Source organism: Nipponia nippon, unplaced genomic scaffold, assembly GCF_047370975.1.
Source record: "Nipponia nippon isolate SJK-2023a ecotype South Korea unplaced genomic scaffold, ASM4737097v1 scaffold_18, whole genome shotgun sequence".
NCBI lineage: Eukaryota > Metazoa > Chordata > Aves > Pelecaniformes > Threskiornithidae > Nipponia > Nipponia nippon.
Window position 1 is genome coordinate 4553772 of NW_028262334.1, and position 24001 is coordinate 4577772.

The 24001-nt window shown below is 52.3% G+C and overlaps 1 protein-coding gene across 17 annotated transcripts in view; it reads right to left on the bottom strand.

The window, feature by feature from the left end:
• Positions 1-24001, bottom strand: part of NCOR2 (nuclear receptor corepressor 2) — a 256466-nt gene that overhangs the window by 89195 nt on the left and 143270 nt on the right. For 11 of the 17 annotated variants that reach the window (XM_087754357.1, XM_087754352.1, XM_087754353.1 and 8 more), the window contains 3 exons: positions 18739-18791; positions 6464-6530; positions 960-1147 (listed from right to left, as the gene is read on the bottom strand). In XM_087754357.1, coding sequence (XP_087610483.1) covers positions 960-1147; positions 6464-6530; positions 18739-18791 — 308 coding nt within the window. The remainder of the gene's footprint in view (positions 1-959; positions 1148-6463; positions 6531-18738; positions 18792-24001) is intronic. The other 6 variants (XM_087754366.1, XM_087754364.1, XM_087754355.1 and 3 more) reach the window with 1 other exon arrangement.

Sequence of the window (24001 nt, forward strand, 5' to 3'; positions counted from 1 at the left end):
GCCATCAGCACTGTGCCACCGCATCTGGTTTGCAAATGCTGCAGGAACTTTTAAATCAAAACCAGCCATTGACATCTTTCCCCCCCAATATCACCCAACATAACAGCCATGCATCCCAAGGAATTAAAACTTTTCTTATTAAGCACGTAAAAGCTTAAAACATTTCTCAGTACCATTTCTCCCCTTCTCTTTAAGATAAAATAAAGCCACTGATTAGGAAGTTTGGACCCATCCAGCTGTTTGCGGGGCACAAGGAGGGGATGCTGGCGCAAGGGTTTGGGTTCTGCACACGTCAGGCGTCCCTGGGCAAGATCCCGGGGCTGAAATGGGAAGGACGGGGAGTTTTCAGCAAGAAGGGTGGAGATCATGAAATTGTGTCTCCTCCTGGCAGGGAACAATATGACCTCAGTTGTGCTTCCAGCGAGGAGGAGGAAATGGACAGGGGATGGGACAGACAGGGGACATCCCTTTCAGTGAGACACTTTGCTCCTTTCGTATCGTCTGCAGTCATTCCTATAACCTCTGCAGACCTTTCTTCTCCCTGCCCATGCTCCAATCAAAGCATGTGCATGTCTTAAATCATCGACATGACCAAATCCATCTGCAAGTCTTGTACGTCTTCATTTAGGCCCACCAGTAAGGCAATAATTAGTGCAGCCCCAGCCAGGCGGCTGGCCCAAGGGAGCTGCCCCTTGCTTCCATACGGCCAGCCAGGAGATCAGCAGCAGAAGGGAGATGGGCAACCACATTCCTGACATTTTTTCTTCTCTCTTGGCTCTGTGCTGAGCCACCCTGGGGAAAAAGCAGCAAAGCTGCTTGTCCGCTGGCTTCTGCCTTCGACTAGAAGGGGAGAAAAGGGACCAACAGCCATCCCAGCCTGCTCCTTCCGCAAACAAATCCCACACCCATCCCCAAAGAAAAGAGAAAGGCTGTCCGATACCAGCTCAGCCCCTTCCTACCGCTTCTCCTCTAACCTCTGCATGCGCTCTTGCAGTTCCCGCTGCTTTCGAATCTCCGGGAATTGCTTCTCATAGTATTCCCGCACTTTGCTCTCTTTGGCACGCCGCCGGGGGTTATTTTCGATGCGCTCCACTTTTTTTTCCCAGGCCTCCATCAGCTGGTCATAGCGCTGGCAAAACTTCTGTTCCTGAAAGGGCAGAGGGAGAGAGGGAGCTCAGGAGCTGTGCCTGGGAAGGGCAGCTCCTCCAGGCCTGTCCCTCGATGGCTGCTCAGGCTGAGCGTGAGTCACGTTGCTTAAAGAAATATGGTTCATTAGGACATGGACATGTTCCAGGGTCTGGGAGCAACCCAAGGGCAAATTCTCAAAACGTGCCATCAGGTACCTTCAGGCTTTTCCTTTCCAGACCCAACATCTTTGGTGAAACCATGACTCTCGTCCAGCACGGCTTTGCCCACCCACCACACCTTCTGCCTGAGCGTCTTCCAGCGCCTTGGGTGCTTGATTCAGCAACCAAAGCCCCAGTGCTGGGGAGGGAGCCCCTGCTCCAACACGGCTGGCCATGCACGGGGAGAGGGCAAGTCACCTGCCTGAGGTCCCCAAGCAAGAAGGGACTGAAACATGGCCTTGAGAAAGGACACAGGAGGGCAGGAGAGCAGGTCCCTGCCATGCAAGCGGGGCATGCAGAGCTGAAATTTTGGAGCTGCCAGCTCACCATGCCGGGAAGAGGCTTGCTGAGGCGCCCGCAGCCGGGCACCCCGTCCCACCCACACACACCGGCCCCAGCACTCACGGCTCTGTGCCAGTGTGGGGACTGGGGCCACAGGGCAGCTCCGCACAGAGGCCTGGCTCCCCGAAACCAAGAGCCAGGCACCCAGCCCCTGCCCGAAGCTGCCTGGCGTGGCGGTCCGGCTGCGCCATGATGCTCCTAGCTACTCCACCATTCTGGAAAGCAGAAGTATTTTTCAAGCTGCTGCTCCTCCTTTTTGGCCCAGGAGCGGGACGAGCACATCCCCACTGAGGGCTATCTCAGGCTCTGCCGAAACGCGGCGCTGCAAGGGGTTTCCATGCCACGTCCCCCCAGGTGATGTCCTTGTGGCACACCCACCCAGCCACCCATGCAGGTCCAGCACTGCACTTCTGCCTGGTATTTATGGGACCAGTCCGGTAACCATAACATTAAAATATTACTTGCAACACAAATGAGACTCTCCCCACCACCCTCCGAATTGCTCCTCCCTCCTCTGGCCACTCTCTTGCTGGAGGAGAAGGCCCACAGACAGGCGAGGTCCACAGCAAGAAGATGCCCGCCCATGGTCCCCGACGGCTGCAGCAGTGACAGGAGCGATGGCGCCCAGCCTCACGTGAAAGCAGCTGGGAGACCAGAGGGGGTTTTAAGGTTTCATTTTGAGTGAAACAAATGCCTTCTAGGCCCCAAATCAGGAAGCGAAAGCAGATGTCGCTCTGCAAAATAATCAATGGCAAACCCCATGCCGCTTTGCAGAACGGGCAGCTTGACGCCACGCTTGGCACCGCAGCAGAGACGGGGGGAATCCAGATTTCAAAGAAATAAACTCATCTCTTGCCATCACTGCCCCACGACCGGAGGGACATCCAAGGCTGTAGGATTTCTCAGATGTGCTCTGCTCTCGTCTCGCTCACTCTCGGCCACCAAAAAAAAATGGGGAGAGGTAAAAAAAAAAAACAACCCAAACTGATGGAAACGCCCAATTCCAGGTCAGGAGGCAGCTGGGTTACCCCGAGCCAAGCGGGTCAGTCGTGCCATGGACCCCGAGCACCGGCAGCTCCATGGCCCGTCGCTGGTGCCAGGCACCCGCAGCAACCTGCGGCCAGTGTCACACCGATCCTGGCACGTGGGTTTGGCCCAGCCATCCTGGACCTGGCAATAACCCAAGTGCAGCAACACGTCCTCTGATCCCCGTGGCCTTTTGGAGGCACCTTGACAGTAATGTGGGGTGGACAAAGCACCTCAAACCCTGCAGCTGATGCAGACTAACACTTCCCCCCCCCCCAATAAATTAATTCCCATTTGCACGCCCAGAGCCAGAGGCTTTCCTGCCCTGCACAGATGCACAGGAGATGCTTGGGTTTCGGCAGGAGCTAAAGGAAATGTAGTAAGATGAAAGCGAGGAATGAGAACAAAAATAAAAATGCCCTAAAAGCCACCAAGGGGAATCTTGCACTGCAGGCAAGGAGCTATAGGTAACGCCAACAAACCATGGCAGCTTGGAGAAATCACAGCTGCTGTATTTTTACCCCTCCTGAAGCAATGCTATCAGCCCCCCTGAAAAAGAGAGCTCCCACCCTGCCAGCAAATCTGCTACATCCTCCTGCTTTCAGAGCATCACATTTGGGAAGAGGCTAAAAATACCCTGCAAAGTTTATCAAGCCTCAGCACCGGGAGACAGCCGGTGCCCCGTGCTGCGTGCCAGCCTGCGCCGCGGCCGGGGGACGGCCCAGCATGAGGGCTCGGTCTGGTGAGAAGCTCTGAGGCTTTGAAAGGTTTTTCATTCCCCATGGGAATGAGCCAGCGCTGGGTCCCGCACCGCCACCGCCCTGGCAGAGCCGCCTGGCACGGCCGCCGGGCTGTTTCACAGCCAGCAGGCAGGCTCTTTTTCTTCCTTTTCCCCCACTCTTTGGGACAACTGGATGAAAGCTTTATCCAGAATTCCTCTTTTAAGGAACCGGTATTTGCAGATGGAAAAAGCAACATCAACGTCACACTGCTGATTTCCCCAGTAGCTCACACGCCGGCAGCGGGGCAGGCAGTACCAAAGCTCCCCGCTCACACGACTCAGCCCTCCAGAGCACAGCTCTGTTATGAACCAGCCAAACACTTCTGACTTGCATCTGCTTTCTTAAAGCCCCTTCCCACCCTGGAGCAAAGAGATCCTTCCTGCCACGCAAGCTTCAAACCCCACCACAGCGGGGCTGGTCTGCAGCATCCCTGTTTAGCGCTTTTTGGTCCAGCTGGGATACATGCTCCCTGCAATGCTTTGCCATCCTTCAAAAGCCAAGATCACAGGCACCTTATAGCACTGTGCATTCCCCAGATCTTCACAGCTCAATCACAAGGAGAAGCTCCCGGTCAGGCACTTCAGGAGCAGAAGCATCTCTTCCTTCTTCGAGCATCCTCTGAGCAGCCATAAGCAAGCATGTCCATTCCTGAGCAACCATCTGTGCCGGCTTTTAGCATCGGTGCTTCCTCTGCTCCCCTTCCCGGCTGGGCTCACCAGCCCATCAGTCTCTCAATCACACAAGTAAGTGATGGCAAGCCAAATCGGACTTGACATGTGTATCTAAAAATGGATGAATAGTAACACCGCCGTAGCAGCTGAAGGCAGTTTGTAGGCTGTGCCAAGCCCGAGCCCTCCCACAGCCCACACTCTTGCAGCTCCAGGGAACAGAGCAGCTCTTCGGAGGGGAGGGGAAGAGCGAAGGTGACAGGAGGAACCAGTCCAATTCCTATGCAAGTCCCACGTTTTTATTTCCCTGGCTGATAGAGATAAACCTCTTACAGCCAGAACAGCTCCCTTTACCCTTCTCTCTCTGCAGCATCACCCCTCTGATGGCAATTAAACATCTTCTGCTGTGCCAGCCTCGGTGGGGGCAGGAGGAAGCCCTGCAGATCCTCCGGTGCGGCTCGCAGGGCTGGACCCTGCAGGGACCGAGCTCTGACCCTGCTCCAGCCAGCCCTGGGCAGCGACAATACCCCAGAATGTAAAAGAGCCAGAAAGAAACACTGGCACATAGATGGGCTTTGCTAAAAATAGGGTCTGCTACAAAATAGGCAGAAAAATAGCTAAGCGTACCCATTTTGCAAACAGAATCAGCAAATGTATTCACTTTGCAAATTCAGCAACCGTATGTTGCCTATTTTGTAGAATAGGCAAAATGCTTCCCTAAACTGAAAAATCCCCTTTCAAGGACACTGAATAAACCGGCTGGCAGAAATTCACCTATTTTGCATGACAGGCGACTTTACTGAAAGCCGTATTTTAGGAACCGTGTTCTTGCAGCCTAATTAAACCTTTTCCCCCAGCTCCTCGATATTCACAACAGAGCGACTCACTCCGCATTTAGCGCAGTAACCGGCCATTTCCACCAGAAAGCAGCTCCTGGGCAGTTCCCTTCTGGTTGCAATAAAACCACACGATGCTTTGCAATCCCTGTTTTCAGGAAGGGAATATTGATCCTCTTCCCACAACTGCAGAAGGCCTCGGCTGCGGCAGGTGAGGTGCCCTGACCGCACCGACTGCCACACTGGGTCGTGCTGAAGGCGTAAGCCCTGTAACCCCTTGCTAGAAACCTGGAAGTAGTTTTATCATGGAAAACACTAAACAAATATGTATTTGGACAGAAATGGGAGACACAACCATCCCTTTGGAGTGCAAGATCTGTGGCTTTTGGAAGATTGCTACAAAATGGCGGAAAAATAAGAAAATAATTCAATCGCTGGCTCAGAAATGTCTGTGTAAACAGCCTTATTGGAAGCTGCTTTTAAAAGCAGAGCCTTCCCACCACTTCCCAGGGTTGATTATTTTGAATTTTTCCAACAATTCTTCCCAGCCAGAGCACTTCTGTCCAAAATCAGCACCAAAGACGCTCAGAAAACCTGCACCATTGGCAATTTAAGATGCTAACGCCAGCACCTGAGCCTGCCCCAGAACAGAGACACCGAGCCAGGAACCAGTATTTACACCTTCCATGTAAAACACAAAGCCCTGTGTCATGAGCTGAATCACCCTTCATGGAAAGATGCCCCAGCATCCACCTTCCCGGTGCGGGCTGTTGGTTGCTTCTGGCATTTCCCCTTTTGTGCTGGTTTGGCCTCTCAGCTCCCGCGGGCGACTACCACAGGCAACCGTCAGTGCTGAAAACGCAGAAACTCTGTAAATCCCGCTTGAACTTTCTCCTCTATTTACTAGGGACTTGCAACAAATGCCTTCGAAGTCTCGTAATAAATCCCACCTTCCCCCTTACCTACCCAAGAACCATCTCCTGGGAGGACACTGGAACTATCTCACAGGTAAAGCTGCCTAGAAAGTAACTTGATCTTTGTTTTAAACCACAAATTCCTAGAACATCGCTCTGTGGTCAGCTGGAAAGAGTCAGATCGGTCTTCAGACCATTTATCGGAAGCACAGTCAGCTTGTTTCACACCTCTCTCAGGGTTCAATTACTCACAAAATAGACATTTACGCTGCAAATAGGCTCTCTGAGATCAATGAAGGGCTCCGCTGTGATTAAGCCAACCCCGAGTGTTTGCTCTGCAGGGGTACTTGCAGAGGGAGGTGCTGCCTGCAGCAGGATCGGGGACCTCTCCTTTACATCTAAGTTATTTTAAGCACAAGAGATGCCACAGCAACGCACAGCAAAGACCTGAGCACCAGCACTTCTCTGCTGGAAAACGTCCTTTTCTTTCTCATGTAATAAATTACGCTGCTTTATACACATAAAATAAGGTATAGCGGAATCACTTACCCACTGTTTGCGAGCATGATTTCTCCTCTTGAAGTACAAAATTAACTTTTTCCGCATTGCCTGGTTTCTGTAAAGGAAAAAAAAAAAAAAAAGATGAGATCCAGTTAACAAGACAGCTAAAATCCAAAGCCTGGCTCTCCCCACTCCCAAAGGAGTTTGCAGCACAGCTTCCACCTTAACTCCGAATTGCATCAACTCCAGAGCTGCAAACGCAGTTATCTGGGGACCTTGCGCCAGCTTTAGAGAAAGACCAACAAACCCTCCAACATGAGGAGCTTTGCCCACATCTGTCGGTAAAACCAGGACTGAGGTTGAGAACTAAAATTATAAACTCCCAATTCTGCAAACCTTTCCCGTGTGCTCAGCACTGAACACGTGCAGACCTCCAGCTCTGCATTTACCGAAGGGCAAGGCCATTTCTTGATCATTTTTACATTTTGATCTGCAAAAACCCAATGGGGTCTCAAGGGTTGGGGGGGCTCAGGCCAAGGGCTGTGTGGCAGGAGGCGGCTCCCCCCGGCACCCCCCGAGCAGAGGCCACCCCGAGCCGCCCCGCTCCCCAGGGCCAGCAGCGAGGGAGCTGTCAGCGCACACACGCTCCCAAGGGGTTATTCACCCCCGGGCTCCGAGGCGCTGATAAGGAGGCAGGATTGCGGCGGGGCTTGCACCACATATCTCCTAACCTCTTGCCTTCTTGGAGCCGTGCCTAACAAAGCTGCAAACAAACAAGCCAGGAAAGTTCAGCCGCTTGCAGAACTGGGACCTCAAAAGAGAAACTAGCCACTGCAACCACAACCAACCCTGCATCTGCCCAGACACCCCTCTGGTTTCTTCTTTCTGCTTTCTAAAGATGGCATGAAATAATTGCTCAAAGAGAAGCAGCGCCAAAGCAGTAAGGAGCTGGAAAGGTTGCACAAGCTCCCAGCCTACACGAACTCGAGAGCTGAGCTCCTGCAGTTGGTCCTGTTACTAATAGTCACAGCAATAAAATCTCTAGGTAAAAGGTAGAGACCAGGGGCAAAGGAGTTTCCTGAAGTCTTTTATCCAGATTAAAGGCAGGGTTGCAGTGTGTAATTACTGATCAGGAGCTTAACAGTCTCATGTAGGCATGTTCTGCAGGGTTTAGCAGAATGAAAAGACATCCTTGCTGCTTCCTCGTTCCCCGCCCTGCCTGGCCAGTGGGGTGGGAAGGAGACACCCTCCTCCCCCCGTCAATCCCTAAACCTCAGCAGGAGCAAAAGAGACTGTTTGGGAAGGGGCAGAGGGTCCAGCTCACTTAGACAGGGGCTGAGCCCCCAGTCCTGGCTAAATTTAGGGATGGAGAACATCGCAGAAAGTATGAAAATTTTTCACTTTTAAAACTTGCTACACCACTAAACCATGCACTGGCACGCAGGGGGAAGGACCGTGATCCTGCGGCACCTGGGGACCCCAGGTCCCTCCGAGCCCACCGCCAAGGCTGCAGCTCCGCTCCGGCAGCGTGCCGGGGGATCCCAGCCCACCTGCACGTGGGGACCCAGAGCAGGGGCACTGCCATAATACTGGCACCCAACAATTAGCAGGTTTCTTTAGGACAGCAATTCCTTGGGTGTGGGGTCTTCAGCCACCACCACCTCCAAGATCAAGTATGGCTGCTAGAGGAAAGGCAGCAGGATTTGGGACAGGGATGATTTCTTCTCCTGCACAGCACAGCCACACTCAGCTTTGTGGCATCTTTTTAGTTTACGAAGGAGGAAACACATCAGGCTTGATTCTTGGTCCTAATAGTACCATTTGGATTTAGTAACTTCTCTTTTCCTCTCCTAAGTAGTTACCAGAGGTATGGGATACACTCAGAGTCCCTGACCGCTGCCTGAGCTGCACTCCATCTTCATTCCCTTTGATTTTGCCTTGAACGCTTTGGTGCAAAAATAGACCTTGATTTCCAAGGCAGTGCTAACAAGCGGCACTCGTAACTCCTCCTGCGAACGGAAAACACCAGCTACCGGCTGGGAACAGACGTCAGCTTGAGCCACACAGCCCCAAATCCCCACGCACTCCCAATTCCAGGCAGCACCAGCATCGGCAGAAGGCAGAGCCAAGCGATGGGGCTGAAGGCTCCTGCAGAGCGGACACTTGGATCCACAAAGGTTTTCTGAGCAAGGGCTTGAATATCAAGCCACATCCTTTGATTCTGTTTCAGAAATCAAAGTGGCATTGACCATTGGGGGGGCAGAAAGCTAATAAATCCATGCATGGGGCACTTTCTGCCTTTGCTCTTTTTTGATGGCATGTTTACAAAGGACCCACTGTTGTTCCAGGCTGCACTGCAAAGACCAGAGGCCACCCCATTACGTATATTAATAAACATTGCTGCCAAAGGCTTCTCCCTGCTGGATCACACACCACCGCTGTCCTTTTTTTCTGTCAGTGTGGTGCATCCACCGAGGAGCCTCAAATTGGGTTGCAGGCAACTGGCTGAGCTAAACCTCACCACTCACCTCTGTGCAAATAGCATTTGCTTGCCTTTAAAAATTAGGGAAACCGAGGCACGGAGCTGCAGTGACATCTGCCTGCTTGTGCGGGGAGAAACGAGGAGCGGGGCTGTGCTGTGCCGAATGCTCCAGAGCATCCATCGCCGGACCCACAGGCGAGGTCGGTCCGGCAGCGTCCAGCACCCATTTGCCAGCCCTGCCCACCAGGCGCTCCTCTGCCCACCCGCAGGCTCTCTGCCCAACCAAGCTCCAGCTCCTTGCGTGCTCCCACCTCCCTTTGCATCGCACACGGTGAGCTTTTGTCACCGGCTCCAGCGCCGCATGGTACTGCAGCGGGCAGCCATTCCTCCCGCAGAGACCCCGTCGGACGGATTTCCTTCCAAGGCTTCAGCTCTGCACGAACAAGCTCTGACAGGAGACAGTGCCCAAGTGACACACTCCCGTTTGTGTGTTCCAATTCTGATGGAAACTCTAACACTGGGAAAACGCTGGGGTGATGCTAATAATGATCATGTGCGGGATGGCCCCCAGCAAGGGGTCATGGATTGTCCCTTAGGGCAAGCACAGCTAAATCAACCCCTGCCCTCCCCACGCCCGCCTGGGTGACGCCCAGGAGCCACGTGGGGCTTCGACACGCTGCGGCTGGATCTGCTGCACAAGTTATCAGGAAACAGGAGAGTAAATGAAGAAAGTTAGCAGCTCTTACGCAGCTGATGGGTTGCCTTGAGTTTTGCATCATGGCTGACCTTGAAAGTGCTAATACATGCAAAGGCTTAATGGCTCTGCAGCTGCAAAAATCAGGAATGCCTTGAAAGCCGGTGTATGTTTACCACCACCAAGGCTGAAGTAATCAAAGAGTGAAAGGATTAAAAACAACAACAAAACCCCCTCATGCCCTAAATGTTTTTGCCACTTTATCTTTTTTCTTTTTTTTTTTTTTTTTTTTGCATAAGGTCAACCTTTCAAAGGTTAATACAATCTCAGTAAATATAAATAGGCTTCACAGTTTATCTTCCTACATGTACTGCTGTTACTTAGAAACCATTTGCAGAGAGGTTAATTCGGGCCACACATCTCCGAAGCACACGCTGTGCTCCCTGGGCAAATCAAAGAGCCAAGCACAACGGCTGCGGCACAGGCGGGGAAGGTAAGGGCTGTCTGCTGGGAGTCTTGCACAGAAATAGCCAGCGTGGAGCCGCACATGGGAAAGGTTGCTCTTGCAACACGCCAACCCTCCTTCATCGTCCTCCTCGGCAGCCTGAATCCTTGCAGCTCCCTGCCTGCGGTTTGCTGGGGCACAAGAAAAGCGTCACGGGTGGAGACCTGAACCACACAGCCTCCGTGGGGTGAAGAAACCAGGCACTTCACAGGCAGAAGGCACGGAGGCTCCTTAGATAAAGCAACAGTGACTCTTGTGGACAGTTTTAAGTACTGCTGGGCTGGCACACCACACACCATGCGAGTTCCTTGCCCTGTCCTCGGCGGAGCCCCACGCAGCTGCTAAGGCAGGGCAGGGGCTGGCTGGGAGGGACCCAGCGAGACACGGAGCCCACCCAGCTTCTGGTAAGCTGCTGTTCGGGAGCTGCCAGATAGCACATCCCCATCCTTGTGGTCAACAATTCATCTAATCACCACTGGAGCTCACCTGCATTTCTGCCCTCCCCGCGGCCATGGGCTCCACAGCTCCCTGGTGTACCCACGGGGAAAGACCTTCTTTCTGGTGGGCTCTCAGCTTCACAGGGTGTCCCCCAGCACTGGCCGCAACGACACAGTCAATGTGCATTTCCCACTTGCATACTTCAGTGCAGCCCCAGTCTAACGCTTCCCTCTGAAGGCAGCTCTTCTCCAAGGTGAGGACACCACGTCCAGCTACCTTCTCCATGCCAAAAGCTATTCCAGCCCACTGGTCACCAGAGGAGCTTTTCCTGCACCTTCTCTGCTCCTCTGCAGGGAGGGGGGAGACCAGCCAGTGCAGGTCATGCAACCACCACAGCCTTCTCCAGAGAGACCTTGTGAGCTTCTGCAGACCCCAGGCATGGAGCCACCTCCAGACAGTGCCCAAAACGGGGGCTCTCGGCCATGCTCCGGGAGATGCAGCCTCACGCTGGGAGCCCAGAGCTTCTATTCCTCTCAACTGCTCTGCAAACGCCTCAGGGATTTCTGTCCTTGCTGTCGGTGAACTAACCCGGTGATGATCTCCTTCCATCATCCCTAGGGGGTGAAGGTAAGCCAAGCCTGCCACTGAGGCTGTGGGTGATTCAGGGTTTTTCCCACATCAGAAGCCCATTTGTTTATAGCCTGGGGGGGCAGAGGCTCTCAGGAGCAGCAGGTCCCCCCGCTTTAGGGGCAAGGTATGAACTGGACAAATGCAGCAAGAGCCCCCGTACCAGTCACCAGTCTGTAAATGGGGCACGACCCAGGTGGGGAGCCTGGGGCAGCTCCACCAGTGCCCGCACTTCCCCACAAGCACTGGCAGGCAGGAGGAGGAAACAGAGATCAAACAAGGCAAACCAAACTCAAAACTTGATGTTTGATGTTTGATTGTCACCTGCCACCGGCACAGGAAGCAGGATTCAAATACTATCTATAATTTTGGGTGTGATTCTGCAAGAGCTTTTTGTATTTGCGTAACTCATCCTCACGCTGCAGCCCCGCTGACCTAACCGGTGAGCCCCACACCTGAGCGTGGTTCTCAGAGCCAACCTCCAAACCACCAAGTACCTGAGCGAAATACATCTCCCACTCCGAGCAAAGCAAAGGGAGCCCTGTGGGAGCAGCCGCTTCCACCTTAACTGGCTTGGTGCAAGGTTGTTTTTGTTTTTTGGCTTTCACAATGGAGCCAGTCAAGGAGAGAACCCATAACTCTTGACTTTTGAGTTACTTGGCTCAGGTCCACATAAATGACTTGGCTACGATCCTTCCAGAGGCTGCGATCTTAAAAGGATGTGCGCGCACGCATGCGCGTCGGTGCTGGTGTGTACACACATGTGGACACTGCCAAATATCCTTGGGATAAGACTCCCAAGGATACAAAGAGCTGATGCACTGCAGCACACCTGGCCAAGCCTGCCCGCAGAGACCTTCAGCCCGTGCAAGACGAGATGAAAGGAAGTTTGCTATTTGATCAAAACTAATCAGGGGTATTTAATTACACAGGAATGTCTTTCATCAAACAGCCAGTACAAACAAAGCAGGGATCAAGCCTGCAAAGAGCAATGGGAAGGAGGCAGAGAGCAGCCGGCAAAGCCATTGTACAGTGAGATTGATCATGCAGGCGAGGGTCGGAAACGGAGGAGCCTCCTGGCAATTCCAGCCAAACAAAGCTCTGCCAGCGAGACTGGAGATCTGCAAACCACGGGACCCAAGGAGCACAGCAAGAACGCTCAAAGGTGAAACCAGCCAAGAGGCAACGGAGAGCGTACAGAAACAGTTGTGTCCCCGCTGGTATGCCTGCTTTTACGCATCGCTGATGCCAGGATCCCAAGGCACAGCTCAGGGCAGTCACCGACTCCCTACCCCTCTAGCTGCGAGGCGACCTGCAGAGGGCAGGGAGCAGGTCATCCTGTTCACGGGCCATCGCACTCATTCATTTCCTTGCTCTGCAAGGGCCAGAGCACACAGCTCCAGCTGGTAATCCACTGTAACCTATTGACCCCAAGGCAGGGCACGTTCCTGGAAAGCCAGCTGTTCGGAGCAGTTTCCTTGCAATATTCAGAAACATTTTCTGGGGAAGAAAAGCAAAGCAGAGCTTTAGTTAATTTACCCCAGAGCCCTTGAGCATTGGGATGGACTAAACTCCCAGCACCATTAGTGCCTCTAACAACGGAGTGGCAGAGATTGGTAACTCTGGATGTACAGTCAGGCAGGCTGTGTTTGTGCCCAGAAACAACACTCAAGAGAAAGAAGCCATCCGGAGGTCTCCCAGCTTCTCAAATCATCTCCTCTGCAGGTCCAAAATGCATTCAGCTTTGGAGGTCCAAAGTCATCATTATAATTCATGGAAAGGTTTGTGCTGTTAATTCACCTGGCGGCTCACATGTCGAGGCCAGTGAGATGCTTGTGCTCCAAGGAGGAGATGCCTTGGCAAACATGGGTGCCTTGTTATCAGAGCCTGCCCTGGCCAGACCCCCAGCACAGCCTGTCCAGGCCCCCGCAGTGCCACCTCTTCGTGATGATGTTCCCACTGAGATGCTCAAGTGACTCCCTTGGGCAGCAGTTACATCCACAACCACAGCTCTTAACATCAGCTGGGGAATTCATGCCCATCCGCTTTAGCACCTACGAGCTTAGGACCAAAATGAGACAAGTGCAAGTGCAGAAGCACTTCTGGCCATCGGTCAGGCACCTGTCCTATGCCTTTGCCTTCCCTTGAAGCCCAGGCTGACATTGCAAGCCCAAGTGTTGCAAAATAGTCCATCGAAAACCCATACTTGGCTTTTCACCGGCAAGAGAAAGAAGCAGAAGGTTGCAGTGTGTGTCTCCATCATTTAGTAATTCATCACAAGGTAATACTTCTGCCCTAGTGCATGCCAATAGAGAATAAAAGAGATGAGAAACCTTGAATGGGATGAGCGGGGAGCTGCTAGGTGAATTTCTAATGAGGAAAATGTCTACAAGCGCTAATAAAGAGACCTGAAAGAGAATGCATTAGTAATGACAGGGTTTGGAAGAGCATTTGTGTTACATGTCAGGCTTCGACTATGAATTCAGAGGCAATCCAGTGCTACTAAAACCCCTAAACAGCCAGTAATGAAAAGATGACTTAAATTTTCCAAAGTGATTTGAAAAGCTGTAGTAGTTAGATTTTCAGAAGAAAGCTGTTCTGCTCTTTTGGGAGAAGGGGGAGGGGGCATTTCAAAAAGAAAAATATATTCAGAAGCCCCTAAACCTCTCTGAAAATCCTGACTTCAGATTTTGATTCTGCGGAGGCAATGTTCCCCCCCCCCCGAAAAGCTATCAGCTGCAGACAGCAACCCAGATGTGCAAATATTAACAGTACACACAGCTTTGCTGCTGCTGGATCTGGACACGCGAGAAAACCAGAATCACACCAAGCTCTTAATCTGTTTTAACTGTACACTCAGACCTTGGTTCTCCGACACCTCTCCAAGCATCTCAAGGGGATGCAGCCTGGTTTCACCCCGACATTTCTGAACTTCAGCGTAAAAGCAAGGAGAAGCTCTTGAAGGGAAGGTTTAAAGCAAACCCTGTGAACAGCACCTTGCATGTACTTACCCTGGGCTTTTCAGTTTTCCTTATGCGTGCTTTTCACAGGCTCAGAAGCTCACATTTTGCTTTCAAACACAAATCCCACAGACTATGATTTCAAGATGACTGCTTCGGGAAAGGGGGGAGGAGAGTCCTACCAGGCTATTTTTCATGGCTGACCGATCAGGAATCTCCTGCCGTAGAGATGAAGGCCCCCTCGGAGAATATCTCTCCAGGTAGACAGCAGGTAATTGATCCTGCTCATGTGAACATCATCTTGTCATTTTTCAAACACTTCGAGGAAAGAAGGTTAATATCTTTGGTGCCAGGAGTCTGGAGAATACACAAAATCACTACCAGGAAGAGCAGCTCTCATCCTTGTACATCCAGCTGGCAAAACACTGAAATAAGAGACCGAGACCAGATGCACTGGTGCTTAACTGGTGCACAAGTAAGTGTCCTCTGCGTTTGTTGCTGTATTTCAGCAAAATCTTTATAAAGGGGTCTTTGCAACCTCCTGAGCTGATGCAGAATCATTCAAGTGGCCTCCGGTTGTGCTCAGGGCTGCATCGCATCTTGAAGGAACGTGTCAGTCCATTGCAAACCCAAAAAACTCACACCTTGAAAAACAGCAAGGGCCAAGCTAGCTACAGGGCCAAAGCTCACCCCATCCCTATGAAAACGAGGGCACTGAACACCACCTTGCTCTCTTCTTTCTTGATGAGAGAGCGGCAGAGCCCTTCCCTCTAGCAAAGCAGGTATTTCAAACAGAAAGGACACGGTCCCATCAAAGGTAGGTCAAGTCTTTGGCACAAACCACTCAACGGTGCCTTAGATCACGCGGCAGATGCAGCATACAAAATTAACCGTGTTTGCGCGAAGCCTGCACTCACAGGTGAACCAAAGAGACCCAAGCAGACGGGTAACAGAGCACAGCGAGGCAGCTAAATAGGACTTAAAAGCTTTTGAAGCTGCAAACACTGGAATGAACTGGGGCATGAAATTAATTGTAACTGTACTGAATAGGAGACAGGCCATAAAACTCCATGAAAATAAGAGACCGGTAACATTTTAGTAAGAGTAGAAATTCCCCCCGTAACTCCCCATTCAGCTCTATTAGCATAAGTGACTCATCCCGACTGAAAATCAAAGCAAACAAGCAGGAAGAATTAAACTAGTGTCGCTGTAGAGAAATCGAGGAATCCTGGCTTTGTGATATTCAAATGCTTTCTCACTAGCACTTGCAAACATTCAACTGAGAAAAAAATCCATCCTAGGAAACGTTTAAAAAAAAGAAAGAAGGCATTTGTGATAGTAACAGCCCGGCCATCCTCCTGTGCCCAGGTATGGGGCTCCAAACCAGCTTCACGTGGGAGCAGTTTCTATTTAGCACAACAGAGCCAGCGTGCAGTGAGGCTTTGTGGACAGAATCACAACCTAGACGATTCTCCAGCAACGTGCCAAAAGAGTTTTTCATCGGGGTTAAATCTGTGTAGGGTGAAGTCGTTCAGAAGAATCTGCATCCAATTACACCTCGGCAAAATATAACCTGTGGTGTCCTGGCAGTTGTCCTTCTGGTGCTCTAATGCATCTGGCTGGTGTCTCCCAGCACCCTGCATCTCCTACGGGAACAGCCACCTCCAGGCTATGGAGCAGAAAGGCACAAATGTATTAAGAACAAGGAAAGAACAAAAAGCATTTCCAAATGTGGGCTGCATTTGGAGAAGTTGTAGGTAGGATTTGAACATCCAAGCATGATTTGGTCAAAACAAAGAAGCTGAATCCCTCTTCCCCTTGGTCAAAGCACCCTGAATCATTTGCTTAGGAGAATCACTGGAATCTTGATTTTGTATCTGCCTCCCAAGCACCCAAACATCCTTTAATGTGCAACAGGGACCCAAAAGATGGGAGAACAGGACACAGCGATTTCTCTGCACATCCATCAACAAGTAGCAAAGTGCAATTCAGACCCCGGGACCTCCGAGGCAGGCCCACGGTCAAAAGCAGCGAACATCTGGAGCCCAGATTGCTCAAGCGCCTTTTGCTGACCTAGATCTGTGAATGTGCTTGGCTGGCATCAATAACCAGCTGAAGGCAGCTAATTGCGAGGTTTCTGGAAGGAGGAGACGGAGGCTTTTCATTAAAACATGTGGTTTCCTTCCCATATTTTTGCAGCATTAATCACAGTGAGCATTAACCCCACGCCTGCCTGCTCCAGCCTCCCCTTGGTCTATCAGTGCCACCGCTACAGCTGCACGAGAGGGTTGGGATAACCCTACGGATGCCTACAAAGGAAGGGATGGAGAGGAGCGCCTGCTCCGATGGCAGGGGAAGCTGGCTTGATGGGGCTCCACGTCTCGTTACCGGTTTCGCTCCTGACCTGCGCAGTCAGCTCCCTCTGGTTTCTGCCTGTCTTTCAGGAAGCAACCAAGGACAGGAAATCGTTTAAATCACAGGAAAATGTGATCACAAACCCACAAATATTGGCAGGGGAATGGAGAGTGGGTGAAGTATCTGCATCTACTTTTAACTCATTCTTTCAAGGACAAAACTAGCGATCAGCTTGAAATTGCCACCTTCAGCACCCAGCTTGTAATGGCTGTGGTGCCCTTCAAGAGAAGACGGGAGGCGGGGGACCCCGAGAGATGGTGACTGCCACATGCCATCAGTGCCAGGGGTGAGTCGCAACCAGCAAGGCGGAGAGCACATCCTTGGGCCAGCACCCGATGCCGTACAAGGTGGTTTATCAGCCGTCAACCCCCTGAACTGACAGCAAAACAGACTTCCAGAAGCAGGGGGCTGCAAGCCCGCAGGGAGCACAGACCTTCTGCCAGGCATCATCGCCTCTCCCAATTTACTACAATTTACTCTTGTAAAATCACCACCTACTCCATTAGTCCTGTGATGAATCAGTGAACCAGAGGGGGTGGTTCTGGTTTTGTTTGCCTTTTTTTACATCTTTGCAGCTAGAAAAGCACACCTGAGAGGTGTGGGCTGGGCGAGGCGGCCAGCGTGGAGGGCACACGTCTGCATCCTCCGCACCCCTCAGAGCTGCCTTCGCAGGCAGCGTGTCCACCAAAGCCAACGGCCAGAGGGCTGAAATGACGGGAGACCCAGGCCAAAGCGCACGAGTGTCAAAATCCTGGGGGGTCCTTGCCCAAGACTTGTGGAAGTGTCTGCCAAGCTCGACCAACAAATGCATCGTCAACACAAAGCACAAAGGAAACATCTGGAAGCAAAAAGCTGTTGGGATTTCTCAGCTGCAGGAAAAGCAATCGTTTCTCACTGACTTCTCCGTCTGCTTTCCCTCTCTGCAGAAGCCTTCTCCATCCTTCCCACCCACCACCAGGAGATGATGCTCCCCTACCTCAGAGGTGCATGGCACAGCAGTACCTTGGGTTTAGTCCCAGCACCCAGGCCAACACCGAGTACCCGAACACGACCCTCGCATTTAGGGGGCCAGCGCCCAGTGCTGGCAGCGAGGCTGCTTGGGGACCCGCTGAGCCTCGTGGGAACCAAAGGGCTCGGGGTGACTCTGGGGTTTGAATGTTTTAGAGTGCATTGCCTGGATGACACAGAAAGCCTTCGATGGAGCAGGAACCGAGCAGGGCCGGGCAGTGAGCAGCGGGGTCACGTCACCAAACCCTCCTCCTCCTCCCCGCAGCCCTTGGGGACAGACAGCACCTAAACACCGCCAGCGCCTACCATGCTCCCCTGCAGCAGAGCAGAACAGCAGAGGTATGTTAACTCTTTCCCTATAATCCCCCTGGGATCAATTAACATACCACTGAAAAGCAAAAGATTATTAACTTCTGTTAATAGATTATTAAAGATGATTATCGCCAGCTGACCAAGCCCATACCAAAATAGACACGCTGCAGGCAGCTCAGAGCAATCATCAGTTCATTCAAGGCAGATAAAAGTTTCAGATCTGGTTTGACTATTTAAATTTCCAACAATAATCACAATTATCACTATTCTCATTATCTGTTATATTTCTTCTATGCTCAGGAAGTCACTGTGGTTATTAAAAGCAGGTTGATGATTAAATCGTGTATTGAGGTGATAAGTCAAATGAGATGATTGCTAGGTCTCAGTAAGTATCTCTGAAATAACCAGTTGTTATTAGACATTCAAGAGGTGCTTCATGAAAATCTAATTGTAATTGCAACTTTTCATTTTGCCTCATTTTTCCCGCATGCACACACACACACACACACGCACACACGCGTGCGCTGGCAGCTGATTTAGTACTTCAGTATGCCTAAAACACAGAAGAAAGCACCCAAAGTGAGTGCTCTCTGGGAAAACGCCAAGAGACCAGCCAGGACCCGCGTCCACCCCCTCGAGAAAAATCAAACGGCACCTTCAGCATCCGTCCGAAGCTACGGCTCCCAACTGCTGGGCTCCTGGAGCCGCTCCTAGAGCTGGTTTGTGCTTCAGGCACCCAGAGCAGCGAAACACCAGCTCTAAAAGGATGCTCGCGATTCCTCGGCAGCTTTAATCGGGGTCTGGGAGTGAGCTAGCATCCCTCCCGCTCCAGCCTAATGCCCAACCTGACATTTAAAATAGCCTTTATTGCCACGTACTTACATTTTAATGTTTTCATGGTATTGCCTGGTGTCTGAAGGCTGGTTGTATAATGGCTGAAATAAATAAGAAAAATGAAGACATAAATGGTACAGTCTGACATTTAGAAACTTAAACCTGTCAGAAGCGCTGCCACCTCAGTGCAGGTTCCCGTCTCCCCGAGCTGTGCCAGCCCAGGCACCCGTCCCCACGCCCCCCAGCCCGCCCGGTGCCCCCAGCCCCGCTCCCCGGCCGTACTGGAGGGTGCTGGCTCCCGGCAGCACCGCTCGAGTCACAGTGCATCCCGGCTCAGCCCGTGGGAGGGCAGGCAGCGCTCAAGCGAGCTGGCTCAGAACAAGCAATTTGCGACGTAATCCACATAAACACGGCACGGCGGAGTACGTGGTTGTTATTCACTGATTGAAAAACGCAGTGCGCTTTGGAACATATGACACGGGGGAGGCGAGGGGAAAGGGGGGCTTGGGAAGCGGGAAGAGACAGTCTGTGTGCTGCAAATTGTTATGTCTACGCGGCAAAAGCCTGCCTGAGCTCTCCCAGGGAGCCAAGCGCAGGCAACTGCAGGCAGGACAAGCGTTCACCCCTGCGGTTTCCAGCAATGCTGGGGCGCGTTGGTCCCCGGGCACATCGCCGCCGTCCCCCAGCACCCACGCATAGAGCGATGCTCTTGTCCGTCCCTCAGGAGGGGCACTGGGCTCCAGTAGGACAAGTGTTTCATCCAGGGTTGCCCTTTGGAGAGCCCAGTGACCGTGGCTGTCTCCAGCACCAGATGTGAGCACCCATCACGGAGCTGCTCTGTCCCCCACACCCTCACTGGGGACGTGCTGGGGCCCTCCACAGAGAGTCAGGAGAGCTGGATCCATCCCTGGCCACCTTCAGCCAGTCACTGCCCTCACCACCTCTCCCTTCCCATCCGCAGGTGATGTACCCTTGGGGAACCTGCCACAGTACAGGGTCCCACCTCTGGGAGGGAGAGGTGCCACAGAGACCACGCTCGATCCCACCCATTGTGATTAACAGCTCAGGCCGTGCTCCAGGAGCTGCCACCAGTTGTGTCCACGTAAGCAGGCTGACAGGGTGCTCAGGATTAAGCCCTTCAACGCTTTTCTAGTCATTGGCTAAGCTGGTGTGAACACGTCCAAGACTGTGCTAATCAAAAGCTTGCCATGGCCCAACCATCGTCAGCAACTGGGCACCTAATAAGCACAGCTCCTGTCCAACCATGGAAACGTCACCCAAGTTTTCAAGCAGTTCATCCACAAACTTTCACCGATCAGCTGTGAGCGATCTAAAATCTGTGGCCAAACACAGGCAGGGGACACGTGGTGGCCGGACGCTGGTTGAAGGCAGCATCCTGACCGTGGCTACATACAAACCAGCTCACCTTCCTACTGTGGCCATACAGCTGAGGCTACACTCTGGGTCCACTCAATTTCATCTCAGATTAAACACAGGAAAAGAGCAAAACATCTGCTGAACATCTGCTCAACCAGGTGAGCAGCACTGGAGAGGAAAGAACCTGCAAACACATGTGGGTCCCTTTCTCCTCCGGTTTGAAGAAGGTGCTATTCTCACCTCCTCTGTGGTATCTCCCCATCACCATCACAGGTGCTTGTCACAGAAGCTTGTTTTTCTACAGAGCCAGCCTGTCTCTAGCACCCTGTAAAAAACAGATACTGCCTCACCTGGGGCTGCCACACACCGGGACAGCCACATCGGTCTGCATAGAAAGGAGAGCGAGTGTAGCTCTCCCTACTCTCTGCAGCCCATCACCACTGCATCTTGGCACCAGCAGGTCATCAGCTTCTTTTTCTGGCTGCCCTTGGATATCCCCCTCTTCGCTGGGAAAGCACACGCAATCCCCACACAGAAGAGGCATGCAGAGGAGCCCAGGCAGACAGACGGGGTGAGATGAACTGCTGCCTCCCAGGAGGGCTGCGGGGCTGGCGGCAGCGTTTGGGCATCTGTTACCCTGCGAGGGGATGGCGGGCTGCAAGTCTGCCAGGAGACAACCATGAGGAGACACCTGGCCACCCCGTGCTGGCATAGCCAGGGCAGATGAGAGGGACAAGCAGGTCCCTGAGAAGGAGACATGTTCTCAGCAGTGCCCCTTCCCCAGGGGTATTTCTATCATGAATCCTCTTAGCTGGTCCGACTCCTGGCTCAGAGCTGGCTGTGCACTTCACGCTTGGAAAGCTCAGAGGAACACAGACATCCGTCTCATCACGTAGCTCGAGAGAGGCAGGTCTGCACCACAGAGAGAAGAAATCAAGCCGTGGCTCTGGAGCATCACGTCCACAGTCACCCTGGACAGGCTTGACTGGGCTGCCTTGACCAGCGACTGCCTCTTGGAAGAGGACTGCAGGAACTGGAAATATTGATAAACAAAAGTGCCTCTCTTCCCTCTGTGCTCATAAAAATCAAAGCAAAGAAGCTGGCATGCGGTGAGTTGCAGGGACCTTCCTCCTGGGAGAAGGCAGTGGAGTAAACGTTTTGGTTTGCACCTGGGTTAGATGCTCGTGTGCACGTGGACACCACGGATGCCCTGATGCCACTCAGCTCACCAAAGGCTGCTGATTCTTTTCCACCGCTACCTTTCTGTGATATAAACAGCCACTCAAATTCTCAGTTAGCAAACCTAAGTGTTAACAGACAAGCACTGGAATGCATCACTTTAAAAGAAATGCCCAAACATTCAGAAATAAGAAACTCCGGGACCCAAACCCCACGTCCACATGACACCAGCATCTCAAAGAGATTTCTGCCAGCACAACAGCCTTGGCACTGCACCTCAGCCCACGCAGTGGAGCAAGCCCAGGAGATAAGTTCTACCTACACCATAGAGAACATGTCCTCACAGACTAAATAGTTAAAGAAACTTTATTCTCAACAGGGCAGGGACTGAGAAACAGCATCTCTCAGAGCCACCCGCAACCTGCACAGCATTACAGCTTTCTCAATGAGTAAGCAGAAGTAAAGCTGACAGGTCAGATGGGTAAGGTGACAAGTACAAAACATCCACAGAGCTTCTCCAGGGTAAGGAACATGGAATGCATTTCTCTGGGGGATGAAATTTTAGAAAAACATAATTGCAATGCAAAGCTATCACTGGAAAAACCTTGCATTTACTGAAAGCTCTTTAAAAATAAAACAGAATGGAAGGTCTCGATTGCTTTCTGGCCACTGCAGTGTTCAGACTACACATCTCAATGACATTTCTCCCCGGGGAAAACATGGGGTCATTTTTAAAATGGTACCGCTACGTTGCAGGGATGAAATGAGCAGAGTCCTGGTTTACTGAGTCACAACCTCCTCCTGACCCACAGGGGAGTGCCAGCTTCCCGGGACCTCAACTGGATCCCTGCTTCTCGGGGATCCCTGCGCAGGGGTGATTTCCACCACGGGGACAGGGAGCTGAGCCCCGGCCAAGCAGAGGGCAGCGGCCGCGACTGCACAGCACACGGTGTGTTCTGCATCGGCTGGGGCTGACGTGGGGGCCAGGGAAGAGGTGCAGGGCCAATTCGGGGGCAATTCTGCACGTTTAAAACCCCAGGAGCACAAAACCGAGGATACTCCAAAGAGGATCAGACATGAATGACACCTCTAAGATAAAAAGTGCAGGGCCAGACCTTGTAAGGTCAAAGCAGTAGGAAGCCAGGAACCAGCAACAAACTCTTGCTGCTTCCTTGAGATGTACAACCCAAGGACACCAGTTTCAGTGAAGAGCTGAAAGCTCAGAGGGAGCTGTTTAAAAGACTGAAGTCAGGAACTAGAGTTTCCCACCAGAGCTGGGCCATCTCCCAGCAGCTTCCAACTTGATGGGAAACCCCTGACACAGACCCAAAACTTCTGGGTAAATCCCTGTTTATGCTATACTCGTTCATTCTCAAAACCCTTCCTTCCAGCCAGTGCTACAGGCAGCCTCAACAAGCCCATCGATGTGCTCAGGCGATATGATGACTTTCTTCGCTCAAACGCAAACCCCTTGGAGCAACCTGCCGCCAGCAGGAGAGAGGGCAGAGCCCCGCCACGGCCCCTCCACCCATTAACGCCAGCACAAGCCGGGCACACAGCCTCCAGCTCCGTCCTGCAAGCAGCACCCAAGACCTCGTACCACCTCACCCTGCTCGCAGCCACCATTTGCCAACGCTGCGGAAACCTCCGGCCTCTCTCAGCCGCGACTGACCGACTTCCACTGTGACCTCTTGCCTCGCACCATCAGCCCCTGGCAAGCTGCCCTGCTACCGAGCTGATGCGCATCCGTCACCATCGCTGTTGCAAATGCAATAACCAGAGCTCTCTGAAAAACCAAAAGCAAGATGTCAGCAGCCTGAGCAGAGCCGACAGCAATCCAAGACCCTGCCTTTGGGTGACAGCCACCACCGCTCCTTGCAGAGGCTTTGCACGAGGATTAGCACCAGGCCGCCTCAAGAGACCTCTGGGTTGCAGCAGCTCCAGGGCTGGTGCACCGTGTGTGCAACACAGTGGAGCAGGTGTGCACATCGGGCAGAGCATGCAAAGCTGCTCTCCTTCCTGGACCTGCTTCCTTTCCAACTCAGAAGAAGATCTGACTATTCATCTCATCTCTCAGAGGCCACTAGCAGGTCCCGGGTGCTGTTTTGCCTGACACGGCGTGGGGGCTGGGCCATAGGAAGCATCTCTCTCTGGGCAGACAGATGAGACAGTCTGCAAGATGCACACAGAGCCCAACCGCAGTTTTGCAGGGTTTCCTCAGCAGAGGTTTCCCCTACCCTCCAAGGAATAAGGCAGGGCGACAGAGGAAAGGTTTGCACTGGACTCCGCTGCAGCTCCCCTGTGCAGCGTCAGCACCCAAGAGCAAAGCATCAACAAACTAAAAAAAAAAAAAAGGAAAAAAAGGAAAAAAACAAAAAAAAGCAGGGGGAGGAAGGAAAGGAAATGCAACATCTTTCAGATGAGGAAGCACCAACCCCACGCACTGCCAATCTTTAGAGCAGAAAGAGAGCAAAGGGTTTGACCCTGGTGACTCAAAGGAAAAATAATGAGCGCTACCTCCCCAAACAAGGAAGCGGGCTTCGACACGTAGCAGTGAGCACTAATTCCCTTGTGACCTCTCCCTTACGCGCCCGGGGAAGATAGTAATTAGTATCACCTCCACAAGGCAAGTCCAAATTACAGCTGCTGAGGACTGTGAGCTGCCCACTCCCACCTGGCAGGAACGGCTCCCTCTGTGGCACCCCATGGCCAGTGCAAAGCAAGAGATGCTCCGTCAGACCATGTCTGTCCCCCT